The following is a 17,284-nucleotide window of genomic DNA, read 5'->3' as shown; positions in this document are numbered from 1 at the left end:
TCTGCGATATTAGTATATAAAATATCTTTGACTCCACATAATATGTTAACAGTAGCATCCAGTGTCAATGGTAATGTATGACGTCGTAAAAGATTCGATTTCCCGGTGGGCAATTGACGCTGAAAAGAATTGACGTCAATTTGACGTCAAAAAAAACAGGTCAAATATGCAAATCAAAATGACGTCAAAAACCTTGAAATGATCCTCGTATGTGTAAACATACCTGGCAGTAAAGCTCATTCTTCTTCTTCTATGATGTTGATTTGATGTAAACTTAATGTCAAACACATGCCTACATACATCAAACAGTTTCAGTGTGGGATTAACTTCCTATTTTCACCCAATTACCACAGGAAGAAACTGCCAAACTGGATTTAAAACGGTGTTACAAAGTCTTGACTAATATTTGATGTCAAATTATTATCAAGTTGTCCGCTGGGTTAGATGAAAATTACTTTGTGAATTTTGTGCGTGTGCGTGCATGCGTGTTCTCAGGGAAGGGTCATTTATTTTGTTAACTCCCTTGCTTATCCCTTCAGTAGCCTAATTTTCATTTGTGGGACTTAAGCTGTTGTAATTTTAACTTTAGCAGAAAAATGTTTTAGAATGATAATATTAATGCAGAGGAAAATCATCTCAAGAAAAACTGCGCTTGATAGGTACTATGCTTACGGAAAATATTAACTATTTGTTAGAGTAATATTGCCATCTAGTGGGAAAAGTATTATATTTGCCACCAGAAACAACCAGAGGAACTGCAAATGACTTTACAAAACATCTTACGGTCCATAACATTTTATTTTCAAGTCTTCACACAGTTTTGAAACAATAAACCAAAAACAATTCATTAACTTTTCTGAAACCATTAATTTCTGTTAAAGAATCAGTCCACAAACATCACGCCAAAACCATTACACAATACCCTCTTATTCTCCAACACTGTAACTACTTATTCTCAAGTCATGAAAACATAAAATATATGAAATAAAAAATAAACCAATGTGCACAAGAAACCTGATGTAAATAATAAGCAATTTGTTTTTTTAATCATTACCACCACACAGGTAGAGAAGGGCCTTCTGGTAATCTCCATCAGTGTCCTCCTAAAAATAAGGGTTAAAAACAATGTTAAGATTTATTTGTGTTTGTGACAAAGTGTGTGTTTGCATAACTTGCCTGTATGGTGCTGTAGAGTGATTCTCCATACTTCTTCTTGTATACCGCTCTGATGTCCAGCATATCCCGTTCACTCCTGGACACCATGATCCTTATGAGAGTCTCATCATCAGTGCCAGCACGCTGTAAATAAACAAACCAATAATGTGTGAAATCAGTTGTTTCATTATTATTCAGACCAACACATTAATTTAATAAACAGGCCACGAGTTGTTTTGATTTTTCCACTTGGGAGTGTCAGCAATTGATAATCCAAAATGAGCAGCAAATGATCCAATTCATGATCAGAGCAGGAAAAAAACAGATGAGATTCTCATGGAAATAAGCCTTCATACCCGCATAGATTCTCGAACAGATTCGGCAAAATAAGCAGGCACGCTTTTTGCACACTTAACTAAAGGAGAGAGAGAGAAAAATAAGTTTTACATTACAAAAATAAGTTTTACAGTTAAAGGGACAGATCATCCTCCAGTGTCATTATTTACTCGGCCTCATGTTGTTCTTAACTTGTATGCTGTTATTAAAGTTATATAACTTCAATAGTGATCATAAATATCATAAAAGCACTTTCATGTCTGGAACAGACTGACATTCAGGTTGTTTTTCACATATTATCTCCAAAAGGAATATTGTCAGTAAATTAATTCCTCACAAACAATGGCTTCAGAAGACTTAATAATTGTTTTTGTTTTTTAGTTAGAATATGGTTGATGAAAATTGAACTGGAATGACATGGTGAGTGTCACTTTTCTTTGCATTTTCTCGGATCTTGTAATCTCCTTAGTTCACATTTTTTATTCATGCAATTGAATCTATTTTACCAGACCGAACTTTGCATTAACTTTTCTTTTAAGTTTTATCATAGAGCGATGGTCGAGTCCATCCAAATAGCAAATTTACTTTTAGCCACACAACATGGATTTTCGTACCCACAGCCATCAGCAGTGCTTCCAGGTTCCCAGTGCACTCATCTTTTATGCTCTCTTCAATGTCACAGCCGGCAATCTTTTTGTAGGCATCAAACACTGAAACAGGGACACCGAAGCCATTAGGCTGGCCCTTCATGGCAATTCTGAACACATCAAAAGTCTTTGAACACACAAGCGTGCACCTCTTCTCAGGTGTTCCGCGCTCCTGTTGCCGAGTATGTTGATGAACTTGTCCTCGTCCGTGCCGAATTTCTCCTCTCCGGCAGCAAACAGCTCCTGAAACACGATCAATGAACAAACACCTCTAAGGTTCGCAATTTAAACCTGAGGATCCAGTTACGTATTTTCCATGTTTACATCAACATACATACGTACATACATAGACTAGTTTTTTAGATACTTTTATGGGGCTTTTTGTCCTTTTTGGAGCTTCACACCATAATTCACCATCAACTTATAATAGATGCTTTGATATTCAACCTAACGTCTCCTTTAGTATTTCACAGAAAGAAAAAGAAAATATTACAAATATGAGGGTAAGCAATTGATTAAAATCACGCAAAAGGAAAATGACTCTTTTGAGGAACACAAAAGAAGGAATTTTGTGTTAACACTAATGTTTTAATTCTGTTTTTTTTTTTCAACAGAATAAGTCATACACTTTTGAAATGGTGTGAGGAGTAAATGTTTTATTTTAAGGGTAAACTGTCTCTAAGTAATTCATAATACTGTATTCACTCATGACTAGTAACTTTACCTTTGCATCTTTCTCCACTCTGCTCTCATCCACTCCCTCCTCTCTGTTTCCCTGAGTATAGAAACATAACCAAGATCAGAGGACGTCACAGAAACATCAGCCCTCCTCCATCACCGCAAATCGGAGTGTGGAATTTTCCCTAACCTGGTAAACTCCAATATTGAATTACCCACACTTTACCCCTGAGAACCATTTAATCTTCTCAACAACATTAACTCAAGAGCTGTTTTAATTACTTAAGGATGACTTCACTGGTGCTCATGTTATCATTCCAGGAGGAAGCTGCTCAGTTTCATCTCTCTCCCATCTCTTGCCCTAATCAACACATTGACTGAAATTGTATATCACAGTATGATACATTTTATATACTAGAAATTTAGCATTGATAGATGTATCATGACAATAGTTATTTTTGCTGGAAATTATACTAGAAATTGTTAATATGTGTCAACATTTCTGATAATCCAGTGAATTAAATATTTTACAAATTAAAAGTACTAAATACTTTATTTGATTTTCTGAACTTATTTTATTACTTTATTCATTTTAAAATGTGCTGCACAAAATCAAAGATGATTATAAGTATTATATACTTCATTCTACTTTTTTATACTCTTTCTTGTGCTCTCTCTATCTTTGTGTGTGTATATATACAATATATATATATATATATATATATATATATATATACACACACACACACACACACACACACACACACAGTAGTTCTTAGGACACTATTAGGCCATAGTAAGTCTTAGGCAACTAGTATTTTCACCAACAAAATAAGGTTTTAAGTCAGTTATTTCTATGTTTTGCTGTAGTGTGTCAGTAGGAAATATCAGTTTACATTTCTAAACATTATTTTTGCCATTAATTGTAATAATCCAGTGAGATTTTTGTTTGCACAAAGATTCTGACAGATCTGATCTCGTCATATATATATATATATATATATATATATATATATATATATATTTTTTTTTTTTTTTTTTTTTTTTTTTTTTTTTTTCGGTACCGGTATATATGATTATACATTTCTTTTGGCTCTCCTTTTTTCCCCTTCCTTTTAAACTGATAGCCATTTCTTTACCTGTGCAAGGATCACCAGCAACCTCTGGTAATGTCCTGACGTATCACCCATGATGTCTTTTTCCAGCTTGCTTCCATATTCTAGGTCAAGACACATGAGACAGGGTCTGTTGACAGTTTACACTTCTCGACAATTGCCGCTTATTGGTCCCTTTGGATTACTTTAATGGGAAGGGATCAGTTTTAACAGTGATGCCTTCTAGAGAGTCATGCTCCATGAGGCCTGTTTGTTTGCAATACAGAGAGTAAGGCATCTTTGAAGAAGGGAAACCCACAGTAAAAAAAAATTATCGACCCTTACCATTTGAAATGTATTAGTGGAGTGTTCAAAGGAAATATTAATAGACACGATCATGCTTCAACCTTACAATAGTGGGATATTTTCATCTCAGCCATACATTGTGCCTGTATGATGAATGTTACCTTTTTTATAAGCTTTGGCAATATCTTTTATCTCATCACATGTCCTGGATGCCATGATCTCGATTAAAACTTCGTCCTCTGTACCCACTCCCTGTAAGAAAATAGACAATTAAAAAGATAACCAATCTAAGATAAGTTCAAGTTTATCATAATGGAAAAGCATTTTCATAACAATGTGTTGTTGTTGTTTTTTATTCATTCTTTTTCTAGTTTTTAATTATATCCCATAGACGATGGAAATGTGTGATGTTACCTTTATGGCTTTATGGAGTTCATGTGCATCATATAATATGGATGGATACATGAGGGCCACGATGAGATCCTCTAACTTTCCTCCCAGCTCTGACCGTAAGTCTTTCACTAGATCCTGAAAACATGAGCCAAGAAACAGAAGAAAATATGTTGCCCATTAAACTGAAGATGTAAAACTCATTAGCATTTTAACATTGTTTTAGACGCTCATGACAGCACTGAATTAAATAAACTTCAATATGAGGCTGTGTGCAAAACAACAGCTCAAAATGAATAATCTTGATGTACTGCTATTGATGCACAGCAGTGCTTCTAAGCGACTGAATGGAAAAATAATCACGTTTAAATATTTTTCATAACTTTGAACAGCATTTTTTTTGTGTATTATCATTTTCAGAAGATGTACTTAAAGTGAAAAGACATTTTTACATAATTTAGATTCAACAAACAAATTATTCCTTATTTGACACTAGATAATGTAATTTGCTCACCTTGCCAAAAGCCTTTTTATAGGCTGCTTTTATTTCCTGTCTCTGGCCATTACTGCGAGCTGCCAGTAACATGAGGATGGCATCTTCATCAGTGCCTGAAAATAAAGCATTATAGGAGAGGGCGAATGTAAGATATAGTTAAGAGTGAGCCGAAGTTTTTCTTTAGTCCACTGATCAGTATAATTAGCTAACAGCAATTAGTAGTTATCACTGCGTATAAACAATTACCACTATGTTCTGGCTAATTATAATTGCTTATTATGAAAGGAAAATCCACCTAGATCATAACGAAAAGGGGTGAACTCTTAAAGGTCTGCCTTGACAAACTTACCAATCCCTTTCATGGCCTTGCGTAAAACTTCTGCATCATGCTTTGCATTGAAGTTCACAAAAGGTTTCACACTTCCTCGGGATGCCTGCAGAAAACACAAAACCAAAATGAATCTATTGCAAAAACATACATGTTGTTCTATTCTAAAATGCATTATGTGTCATGTTAACTAAAGATATCCTTTGAAGATTCAACAATAAGATCAAAAATTATTTGCAGCCTTTATTGGTTGCCAGATATGTTCTCACATCAGAAAAGACAGTAGCTTCATAAAGTATGCAGGACAAAATATTTGTTTATATCGAACCAAAGGCACAACACCAGGTTTTGTTATTTGCAGACTGAATATGAAAATGTCAAACAAAAATAATTAACATACATAATCAGTCAAGGCACTAAAAAACATGAAGACATGTGGAGCAGGTGAATTCTGAATGGATTAGCCAGCGCAGGTGTTTGAGAATATGAGAAACATCAACCTCATTTATTAAACTCATGCATGTAGTGGCTCGTGTCATGTCTCTCATCATTACCATGTGCAAATATTGAATATATATTTAGCAGACAGATATGAACCAATAACAGTGGAAACTGTTTGCAATAATTGTTCTCTCAGTCTCTAAATGACCTTTCAAAGGCTGGAAGCAACCATTTCCACATTTCTTGTTTACATTGCGATTGTATCTTTCTGGTAACCCTTTAAAACCTCTGTAAACACTATATACGCACAGAGTATCTGTAATCCATACACGACTGATTAAAGATAGACCAAGATTGCAGCGCAGGTTAATGATAGTGCTGCGGTGAAGAATGAGATAAGGTATAGGGTTTGGGTTTAGGGTTCAAGTTCAGGTTGAAAGTTAGGGATCAGTTAACCCCGAGACCTTTAGTCTGATTTGATACCAAAGGCAGTAGCGTTAATCTTTCCTTGCTCTTATGATTTCTATAATAAAGTGCTATGACAACACACATACGTCTTAGAATCACACCAGCCAGTGTCATAGCATTAAACTTTAAAGAAACAACACACGATATGCCAGCCCAAGCGTGGCTAATCCTTGTAGATGTACTACAGTATATGGGTGTTGTGTTTATTTGGTTCTGGCAGGTGTGAGATGATAAAGCTAGTGACCTGTTTCAGTGGGTATCCTCAGTCTGATCTGATACTGGTCTCATCTGCTGTAATCTAATCATCCATCACTTTAACCACCACCGCGGTGACTTAACCGTCACCATGCCAACATCATGTTACGGTTGGCATTACAGTAAATTAGAATTCAAGGGTTAAGTTATCAGATCTATGCCAACATAGATCTGATAACTTAACCCTTGAATTCTAATTCATGGGAATTAATTTATGTGGAAACTCCCCCGTTATTTATTTATTAATTTGTTTATTTATTTATGATACTAAAGATTTTTACAGTTATAATAATACTTGCATTTGTATACTTATAGTTAAAACATTAGTTCTAATAAAAAAAACAATGTTTTAAGCTTAGAGTTAATCCAGCACAACAAGACACAAGACAAAGACCCAAATTAGCCTAATGAAACTCATCATAAACTTAAATATTTATATTAATACAGATAGTGGTACAAATGCAAAATTATACAAATGCAGCTCAAAACTCACCATTTGTACAGGTACAGGCAGTACTATGTTCAGTTCTGGAAAAGAGTAGGCTACATGAAGTTTTCATTATCAGAACAGTTATTGAACAGTAATTGAAACTCTTTACGTTGTGAAATTGCACGTCCTAGAATCCACAGCATCTTAATGGCTTTAAGACTGTACATAAATAATTCCTGTCATTTACTCATGTAAGCTACGCTTTTACAATACGTTATCTATTCTGGACAGCGAACATGCCTACCTGTTGCTGTATTCAGTCACCTGTGCGCGAGAGGTCAGACTTCTGGCGCGTGTCAACAGTCAGCGAAGTTATTGTAGCTGGATGAAGGACACGCCCTCAAAACCAGCTGTCAATCATACTGACTGACGTGGAGAATAGAGTAAAAGACAGTAGTTATAACTGTAGGCTTTATATTCTGTGTCCTTGTCTTGGTGAATTAATATATCTCATCGTTTAGTAGACAAAGGGGTTTTAATTATTGCTATTTTATTATTATTTTAATTATAAAAAAAGTTAATATAGGAATGACCATGAGATGCTTAGATCCGTTTAAATTTATTTTACAGCAAAACTCCAAACGTCCACCAGTGGTCAGTACAGAGCTAAATTTGGGCACATTTTATCGTTATGTTTCTCTCTCTCTCTCTCTCTCTCTCTCTCTCTCTCTCTCTCTCTCTCTCTCTCTCTCTCTCTCTCTCTCGCTCTCTCTCTCTCTCTCTCTCTCTCTATATATATATATGTGTGTGTGTGTGTGTGTGTGTGTGTGTGTGTGTGTGTGTGTGTATATATATATATATATATATATATATATATATATATATACATGTAGTTTTGGAAAATTTCTTATCTATCAAAATAGTCATGTAATAAAATAGCAATATAAAATATGTAATTTTTGAATAGGCTACTATGACAAAATTATAGCTAGTGTACTTTGGTTCAGCTGTATAAGTTGTTTGTGTGCAGACTAAAGATATTCTTAATGTTTTCTTAAGATGACGTTCAGATGATGTTTGCTCAGCTTTGAACATAATCAATATTTTTAATATTATTCATTATAGAAGCATCAGGCTTTGACAGAAGTAATCAGCAGAACACGGAGAACCCCTCTCCGAATACTGATTTATGGGCAATACATGAGATATATTGCTTTGGCCTTCCTTAAAGAATTATGTTTTTGTCAGAGCCTTTTAATGATATGCTTATTTTATTTATGTGATTTATACACCACTTTTACACAGCAAAATAAAACTTATTTTTCTGTTTTAAGACGATGTGTAGATAAGCCATACTCATTGCTTGCCAGGCAAAAGAGAGACAGCGATTAATAATTATCAATCGATTACTAATGTGTCATTGGCTAAAGTGCATCAAAGGTCACTCACATGTAAGTATCCCTCATCAAATAGAAGAATCCTGCTGTTTGTTGGGCTAAATTGCTCAAGTATGCAGTGTGGTGTGAATTAAATTTTCTCATTTGCGTCATGCACGTCAACACACAATGTGAATGGTTTAATAAAAGCAACAGGGTTGACTTCATTGGGATTCATGGCTGAAGATGTTTTACTAGCCTGGTGAATGATATAATGATGACTGAACCATGCGTACACACATACATGCAAAGTATATCATTTGTTTTAGGTTTATTTGGTTTATTTAACTTTAGTGTGCCAAAGAAAGGACAAGAAAAAGAGAGGCACAAAAGCAGAGTAAAAAATATGAAAAGGCACACTTATTTGTTTTACAACACAAACATTATGTCTGAACATTAAACAGTATTGAGTGTGACAGGTCTCCATTGTTAGTTTCCAATTCCAAAAGGAGTTCAGGGTTTCATAATGGAAAATCGTTTTTCAATTGAGACATTTTCTCAATATGCAACATAATTGATTTCTCTCTTTTATTCATAAATAACCCTCTTCACGCCAAGAACAAATGGTAGAAAAAAAATCTATTTCTGCACTGAAACTAGTTAGCAGACATATTGACTGACTTATCAATTAATCTGTGTGTGTGTGTGTGTGTGCGTGTGTGTGTGTGTGTGTGTGTGTGTGTGATTTTGTGTGATTTTGTGTGTGTGTGTGTGTGTGTGTGTGTGTGATTTTGTGTGAGTGAAAAGTATTGGCTTTACAAACTGAATTAATGTTATTGAAACTATGTCTAGTCAGAAATCTTTTTTTTTTTTTTAAGAACTCGTGTCAGAGTAACATTTTTATCAGTAAAAGAAAACACATTTCCTAAACAGAATTGTGTCTGCTGAAACATATAAAGCATCTGCCATACTATAGATTAATAGTCAGTAAATAAATCTCACATTTCCATTGCAAAGCTTTAAAAGTCCTCAATACAGTTTTTCATTCTTTCATCCATCCAGTATTAGTTGTCACTTCTTTGATTGTCCAGCAGCTACAGAAATCAGAGCTGTTTGCAAATGCTCCAAAAGTCCCCTTTTTCATCTTTTTCCATGATGCTTCTCTCTCAGAACACACGATGTCTGCGGGAGCCCAGATGTTGCTGAAGGGTGCTATTGCCTACAGAGTTCCTGAGCTGTTTCAGCAGCATCCACAGGAGAAGTCCCATCAGAACCAGCAATACTGTGAAGAGCCCCACATACACACTTAGGTTCCAGCCCCATCCCGCTGTAAGAGGCAAGGAGGTGGATGCCACCAGGAACCTCCTCGGGGAGGGCATCAGTTGCAATAAAATTGCATAAAACTACTGCAGCTCTTTACGGATTCCTGAGTGTGACAGTTCATTCACTTGCTGTGTAAGATTTATCCATGACAGGTGCTCTTCAAATCCTTCTGTCATTAAATCTTTATAATCCAAAAGGAAGCATGCTGTGTCTCTTTTGTGTAGTTCAAAATGAGAATGATGCTTGAAGTCCTCTCTGCAGCTGCACCCCCTCCTCAGCTGTTGAGTCACATCCACACCCCTTCATCCACTCCTGTGTGTGTGATTGAAATCTCAACACAAAATAAAACCTTAAACAATGTTTATCTGTTTTTCATAAATTATATATATATGCTACAATAAAAAGCTGGACAAAATAAAAATTAGAACCAAATATCTGGTTAGAATCAATAAGATTGATTAATTAATTTAGACTCAGGTTTTAATTGTTTTATACAATTTTAATATTCAATTATTTCACATTTTTAGGGCACTGGGAAAATGGAACTAAAACATGATTAAAACATTTTATATAAATTGATATAATGTTTAGGAAATGATTTAATGTTTTATAAATATTTTATGGCATCTGGGAAAAATGCCTTTCATATAGATAGATAGATAGATAGATAGATAGATAGATAGATAGATAGATAGATAGATAGATAGATAGATAGATAGATAGATAGATAGATAGATAGATAGATAGATAGATAGATAGATAGATAGATAGATAGATAGATAGATAGTATTTTCACTGTTTTGAACGAATCTCATTACGTTTTGTGTTACTATGGAAACCAGAGATGGTTTGGGCGGCTGACAAACATGGCGCTGCTGAGGAAACGTGTTAGCTGCAAACAAAAACACGTTTGATGCTGCTGTACTTAGCCGGATTAGTATTCTTGTCCGCGAAGGAAAGCATATCATTTGGATAAATTTCTATTAAAAGGCGGTATAGTTGTTATTCCCCTAACGTTACACGTTAACGTGACGTGAATGCTCTTGTAAACACAGCTAACGTTAGCCACTTCATCCGCAGCAGATCCAGCCACTGACTAACTAATCCGCGAGATAATCCAGTCTGTGACGACTAGCCAGGAATACTGGGTTATATTTCCATCAGAAAATCTCGGAATTTTTCAAAGTACTTTCTTGGGGAATGGTTTAACAGAGAGCTGTACTGGAGCATCTTAAAATATCAACGCTAAATAGAAAACGGTTAACGTAAACTGTGACGATTCAAACGGATCTGTGTAACTTAGTGATTATTTTAACAAACGAGATGGAATTGAACTTAAGCCACGTTGATTATCTCCAGGTAAGATTTCAACATCTCTGTATGTATTTGTACATCTGCTGTGATTTACAGTGGCGAATGGGCACTTGGTTATTTAAAATGCAAACTAGTAAGGTCTGTGGCTTAGACTTTTAGGAATCTTAAATATTAATTATCAGAGAGGAAATGTATTAATGGCCTTGTCATCTTTGTTTTCTCAGGTTGGAGTGACATCTCAAAAAACCATGAAACTTCTCCCAAATGTGGGGCGAAAAGCAACTCAAAAGGTTTATTTTCATCCATTTTAAAAGAATATTCCAGGTTTAGCGTAAATCAGTCTGTTCCCAGATAATAATTACTACCATACATCCTATAACACAAATAATATTACTCATTCCTCACAGTGCTGACAGTTATGAAAAACAACTACATTAAATTAAAAGTCATTTCATTGAACAAGGAATATTATTTTAACAGGAAAGTCAATCTTAAAACTCCATCTAAAACGATCATGTCTAGAAAATAAGGTATTAATATATGTAAAAGAAATGTACAGTCTTAAAACTTTATATAGTTGCAAGGTCTTGATGACCTTTCTGCTATAGACAATTTATGGGCTTAATTTGTAAAACAAGGGTGCTAGAGATTAGATCCCACTTGTGAAAGAGCATGAGACATGTCCTATTTATTTGAGCATGTGCTTGACATTTCCCCCTCTCAAGCAAACAGGGAACAAGCATTTGTCTTTGAGCAACCAGATGGCATTTTCTCATTTCAGGTGGCTGTTGCAGATCATGATGGTGTTGTGACTTGTTTTGGAATGAAAAAAGGGGAGGCTGTGGTATGTATCAGAAGTATTTCCTGTTTTTAGTAAACACTAGCATTCAAAAATTTGGGTCAGTAAGATGTTGAAATAAATTAACACTTTAATTCAGCAAGGATGCATCAAATTCATCAAAACTGACAGTAAAGTATGATGTTAAAAATATGTCTGTTTCAAATAATAAATGCTGTTATTTTGAACATTCTATTAATCAAAAAATGTATGTCGTTATCTACAAAAATATTAAGCAGCACAACTGTTGATATTGCACAAAATTAATAATTATTAGAAATTATTATTGAGTACCAACAAAACAATATTTTTTTTCCTCATTGGGTGAAAAATCTTTGGTCTTTTTTTTTTTTTTTTTTGGTCAGCCTGTGTTCAAATCACTCCCAGGACAGAAGATCTCCAGACTTGAGCTTGGAGGGGCTTTGGGAACCCCGCAGGAAAAGATCTTTGTGAGCTCAGGCTCTGAAGTGAGGGGATATACTAAAAAGGGCAAACAGTTTCTTACGTTTGAAGCCAACCTAACAGAGAGCATAAATGCCATGTGAGATCTGCTTCTTGTTTTTTTTTTTTATCTTTCGACTGTTCATTTCTATATTAATGATTAGCATATTTGATCATACATGTAATCCATTGTCATTTTTGGATGCTTCACTTTTGTTTGTGCCTTATTTTCCCACAGGCATGTTTCAGGAGCAGATCTGTTTGTGTGTGCCAGTTACATTTATAACCATTACTGTGACTGCAAGGATCAGGATTATTACCTGTCAGGAGACAAGATCAGTGACATCCTGTGTTTACCTGTGGAGACCGTGGGCCGCACTGTGCCCATCCTGGCCTGCCAGGACAGAGTACTTAGAGTATTGCAGGTAGTCTGAAACACTCTCCAGTCATACTGGCCACCATTTATACGTCCTTTGTTACATAATTATACTTTAGCAATCACAGGTACTCATTATGTCTATTACCTGGTGTCCATATACAAAACTCGATGCATCCCATACTTTGTGCTCCATCAGGGCTCTGACCTTCAGTATGATGTAGAAGTTCCTGGACCTCCAACTGTTCTGGAACTTCTCAACAGAGACGGTGGTATGTGCTAAAAATTTATTTTAGCATGAAAGCATGAATACGTTAAGCCTGAGAAATTGATAATGCATGAAATCTTGATCCTTAGGAAAGGGTGGTGAGGAAGTTCTTTATGGAACAGCTGATGGGAAACTAGGTCTTGTGCAGATTACCAAATCTGGACCCATTACTGGTTGGGAACTGGATAATGAGAAGAAAAAAGGAGGTAGGAATTAGATAGTGAGAGGCTATTACATATCAAAAATTTAAACTGTGCTAATTTTTATTGGTCTTTTCAAGGTGTGCTTTGTATTGACACCTTTGACATTGTTGGTGATGGTGTGAAGGACATCCTGGTGGGAAGGGATGATGGGACTGTGGAGGTCTACGGGTTGGACAGTTCAAATGAGCCAACGCTGCGCTTTGAGAATGTAAGTGTCTGTGAACCATTAAGTATTAACCATTCAATTCTGCTACACTACACTTGTGATAATTGTCTTACTGTGTTTACAAGGTTTTATCTGAGAGCATCACATCAATCCAGGGTGGCTGCGTTGGAAAGGAAATGTATGATGAAGTTCTTGCAACAACTTACACAGGTTAGCTGTGACTGTTAGATAAAATACTTTTACTGTGTGTTTTCTGAGAACAATACAGTAAACAGTTTATCATTCACCTGTGTTGACTGGGAAGTCATGTGCCTGTCTTGCAGGATGGGTGTCGGGTCTCACCACAGAGCCTCAGCAGATGGTAGCAGGCCCAGGGGATGAGATCAAGATGAGCCGGGAGACCCAGGGCAAGGTGGCTGCACTCAGGTACTGCACATCCGGCTGAATGATGAATCTAAAACAGCAAAGATCTCTTTACTAAACTGGCCTAGGTTTTGAAATGACATGCCTAGTTTGGTCATGCATGTGTTTGTACAGGGCAGAGTTAGAGCAGCTGCAGGTGAAAGTGCTGCAGGGGAGAGAAAAATACCAGCAGAGCTCTCAGTCCAGCACGGCTGTGTCCTCTGTGCCAGTCTTTAGCATCAATGACAAATTCACATTGTGCCAGGATGATGCCAGTTACAGCCTCACACTAGAGGTGCAGACCGCCATTGACAACTTGCTGCTGCAGGTGGGAGAAATACACCAATTCATCTTGCTTTTATTTATATACACTACTGTTCAAAAGCTTGGGGTTGGTTTTGGATTTTTTTTTAGCATTTTTGAAAAAAAAAGTCTCTTTCGCTCACCAAGCCTGCATTTGTTCGATCAAAAATACAGTAAAAGCAGTATTATTGTGAAATATAATACAATTTTAAAACTGTTTTCTGTTGGCAAAGGTGAATTTTCAGCAGTCATTATTTCCGTATTCAGTGTCATGTGATCCTTTAGAAATCATTCTAATATGCTGATTAAACTTAATCTTTTTGTGGAAACGTTGACACATTTTTAAGGATTCTTTAATGATGGGAAAGTTCAAGATTTTATTTCATTTTTTTAATATATATAAATACTGGTTCAACTCACTTTTGATTAGATGAATGCATCCTGAATATTATTATTACTAATTTCTTTCAACAAAATCTTTTGACTGTTTGTACATGTATGTTACAATTTACTTAAAGGTGTGCTTGATTAGTTTACAAGAAGAAATATTTCATTGCAGGGTAACAATAACGTTGTTCAATGGGTTCTTTTATATAATACAATTTAATATGTCTGGAATTTGTATTGACCAATCAGCATACAGAACTGAAAGTATCAATTTTAATTAAAGATGGTTTTCTGATTTGACTAATTCAGCATCATTTTTTACATGTGTTGAAATTCCAGCATTTTAAGACTGAAGTTTCTTTACATTTGCTTACATACGTTTTTGTCTTTGACAGAGTGATGTTCCCATTGACCTGTTGGATGTCGAGAAGAACTCAGCAGTTGTCAGCTTCAGTGAATGTGATTCAGAGGTAATGCACCTGTCTGCCACATAATTAACCTTAATTCATGACCACATCACATGTGTCTGCAAAACTGTCTGTTTGTTCATCTAACCCCACAGTCAAATGGGAACTTCCTCCTTGCCACTTACAGGTGCCAAGCAAATACCACTAGGCTGGAACTGAAGGTGTCTACTTTGTGTCTGGATTATTTTCAGTATAATGACATATGTTTACATTTTCTTGAAATTGCAAGGTAGGCAGTATTTGATTACTTGTCCTGATTTTGCTTTAAGGTCCGGTCTATAGAGGGTCAGTATGGCACCCTTCAGGCTTACGTGACTCCAAGGCTTCAGCCCAAAACCTGCCAGGTTCGACAATACCAAATCAAACCGCTTTCACTCCACCAAAGGACGCACGCAATCGATCAGGAGCGGTGAGCTTAGAGAAATGCAATGCTTATGAATTCTTATCATGCATTTATTCAACCAGCTAAACATTTTCTCTTCATGACTAGGCCCATGAACACTTTGAGACTGACAGGACAGTTCAGTTTTGCAGAGATCCATTGCTGGGTTGTGTTTTGTCTGCCTGAGGTCCCAGAGAAAACCCCAGCAGGAGACGGCATCACATTCTACTTTCAGAACACTTTCTTGGGAACACAGCTAGAAGCCACCTATTGGTGAGGTCTTCAGTATTCAAATATACTGCTACTAGATGATTGCGTTATTAGAGGAAGCATTGTAATCAATCTTTATAATTTTTTTTAACATAATTATTTTCCAGTAAAGGTGAGGCAAACTTCAAATCAGACAACATTTCTACCATATCCATACTGAAGGATGTTTTGTCCAAAGAGGCCACTAAGCGAAAAATCAATCTGAATACATTCTATGGTAAGTTCACCAACTGATCTTTTAACTGATGTATGTGGTCTAACAAATGAGATTCTCCGATTGGTTAGTCTAATCACAAGTGGCCAGCGGAGATGCATTTGGGTTGCATAAGGATACTAGCTGTAAATGGTGATCTGTCTTGGATGACCACTTGTGATTGGTTCTTCTGAGACGGATGTTAATACCAGATTACAGGGAATTCTTCATGCATCAAGTATGATTAATGTGTCTGTTGTGTTGGTTGTTATGTTGCTTTCAGAGGTGAATGAGGACTCTGTGAGCCATACTCTTCGAATGATTCATCCCAAGCTAGAGTATCAGTTGATCTTGGCCAAGAAAGTTCAGCTTATTGATGCTTTAAAGGTAAAATATAAAAAAGACTTTTAAAAACCCTGTTATAAAAAATAAAAAAGGACTTCTGAGTGTGTGTGTGTGTGTGTGTGTGTGTGTGTTTATTGCATGCAGGAGTTGCAGGTGCATGAGGGGAATGCAGATTTTCTGATTCCAGAGTATCGCAGTATACTGGATGAGTCTGCCCAGCTCTTAGAAGAATATAAGAAACAGCCAGCTCACTTAGAAAGATTGTATGGTGAGTGAATTCAGATGAGCTGGGGAGATTATTTTACAATATATTATATATGTTAAATTATTCTCATGTATTGCAGATTTACATAAGATTAATGTAGTATATTCAGATGATGTCTTTGCAAAAGAATTATGAGTAAACAAACCATTTTGTTTTCTTGCAGGTATGATCACTGATCTGTTCATCGACAAGTTCAAATTTAAAGGACAAAATGTCAAAACAAAAGTTTCACAGCTACTTGCAATTTTAAACAACTATGAACTTGATTCATTGATGGAATTTTTCAGTGAAGCTTAATGGAATGTAAAATGTAAAGCACTTTTTAGGAATGTATTTTGTGAATTTTGTTTTTTGTGATAAACTTTTGGTATTCTATAGGAGCTGAATGTACCATTACAGATTTCAAAGTAAAATGTTAAGTGTTCAATAAACATAAAACCAGGTGTGACTGCAGTTGTTTTATATATTTTTAGAACTCTCATCCATTGTCTTAGTTGCATTTCTACAGAAATAAACATTTTCATGAAGGTTTTGTGTCTGTTTTCTTTGTCTTTCAGTCAGGACATAAACTTTCAATTAAACATATTTTGAGACAATTTTTTATTTATTAAAAAAATTTCAGTAGTATGAGAAATTATTTGCTACAATAGAGATAACTTGCTAAAATAGTAGAAATTGTGCACATAAATACTAAAATATGTAGAATTATTTTTGTTGTCATTGATGTTGTTTATTTTTCTTTAAGTACTGCCTGGGCAGAACTGTTCCCCAAATGTAAGATTTACCCCTGTATATTTATATACTTGTAATTATTTAGTATATATATAATGTATAAACGTGCCAGCATCAGCTTAAATTTTACATTGTGTTCAAACTGTTTCAAAATTCCTTTGACTTTGAGCCAATGAAAGTTACCCTCAACGGCTCGATTAATAAAAGCA

The 17,284-nt window shown here is 35.5% G+C and overlaps 2 protein-coding genes across 2 annotated transcripts; one reads left to right on the top strand and one right to left on the bottom strand.

Moving 5' to 3' along the window:
• Positions 1-787: 787 nt before the first annotated feature.
• Positions 788-4,753, bottom strand: LOC127971168 (annexin A5-like). Its single transcript, XM_052574008.1, has 9 exons — positions 4,631-4,753; positions 4,378-4,468; positions 3,956-4,035; positions 2,863-2,913; positions 2,288-2,381; positions 2,106-2,201; positions 1,512-1,570; positions 1,177-1,299; positions 788-1,103 (listed from the first exon to the last, which is right to left on the bottom strand). The coding sequence occupies exons 1-9, from the start codon at positions 4,679-4,681 to the stop codon at positions 1,044-1,046; spliced, it is 705 nt and encodes a 234-aa protein (XP_052429968.1). The 5' UTR covers positions 4,682-4,753; the 3' UTR covers positions 788-1,043.
• A 5,809-nt stretch (positions 4,754-10,562) lies between these two features.
• LOC127971151 (Bardet-Biedl syndrome 7 protein homolog) lies at positions 10,563-16,870 on the top strand. The gene is made up of 19 exons (XM_052573980.1): positions 10,563-11,082; positions 11,262-11,327; positions 11,819-11,881; positions 12,241-12,416; positions 12,555-12,741; positions 12,892-12,964; positions 13,050-13,166; positions 13,241-13,371; positions 13,455-13,539; positions 13,653-13,755; positions 13,867-14,059; positions 14,817-14,891; positions 14,984-15,049; positions 15,158-15,297; positions 15,379-15,543; positions 15,648-15,757; positions 16,017-16,120; positions 16,223-16,346; positions 16,507-16,870. The coding sequence occupies exons 1-19, from the start codon at positions 11,047-11,049 to the stop codon at positions 16,638-16,640; spliced, it is 2,148 nt and encodes a 715-aa protein (XP_052429940.1). The 5' UTR covers positions 10,563-11,046; the 3' UTR covers positions 16,641-16,870.
• Positions 16,871-17,284: the final 414 nt, after the last annotated feature.

This window comes from Carassius gibelio, chromosome B14 (assembly GCF_023724105.1).
Source record: "Carassius gibelio isolate Cgi1373 ecotype wild population from Czech Republic chromosome B14, carGib1.2-hapl.c, whole genome shotgun sequence".
Lineage (NCBI taxonomy): Eukaryota > Metazoa > Chordata > Actinopteri > Cypriniformes > Cyprinidae > Carassius > Carassius gibelio.
This window is presented reverse-complemented; position numbering and strand designations above follow the sequence as displayed.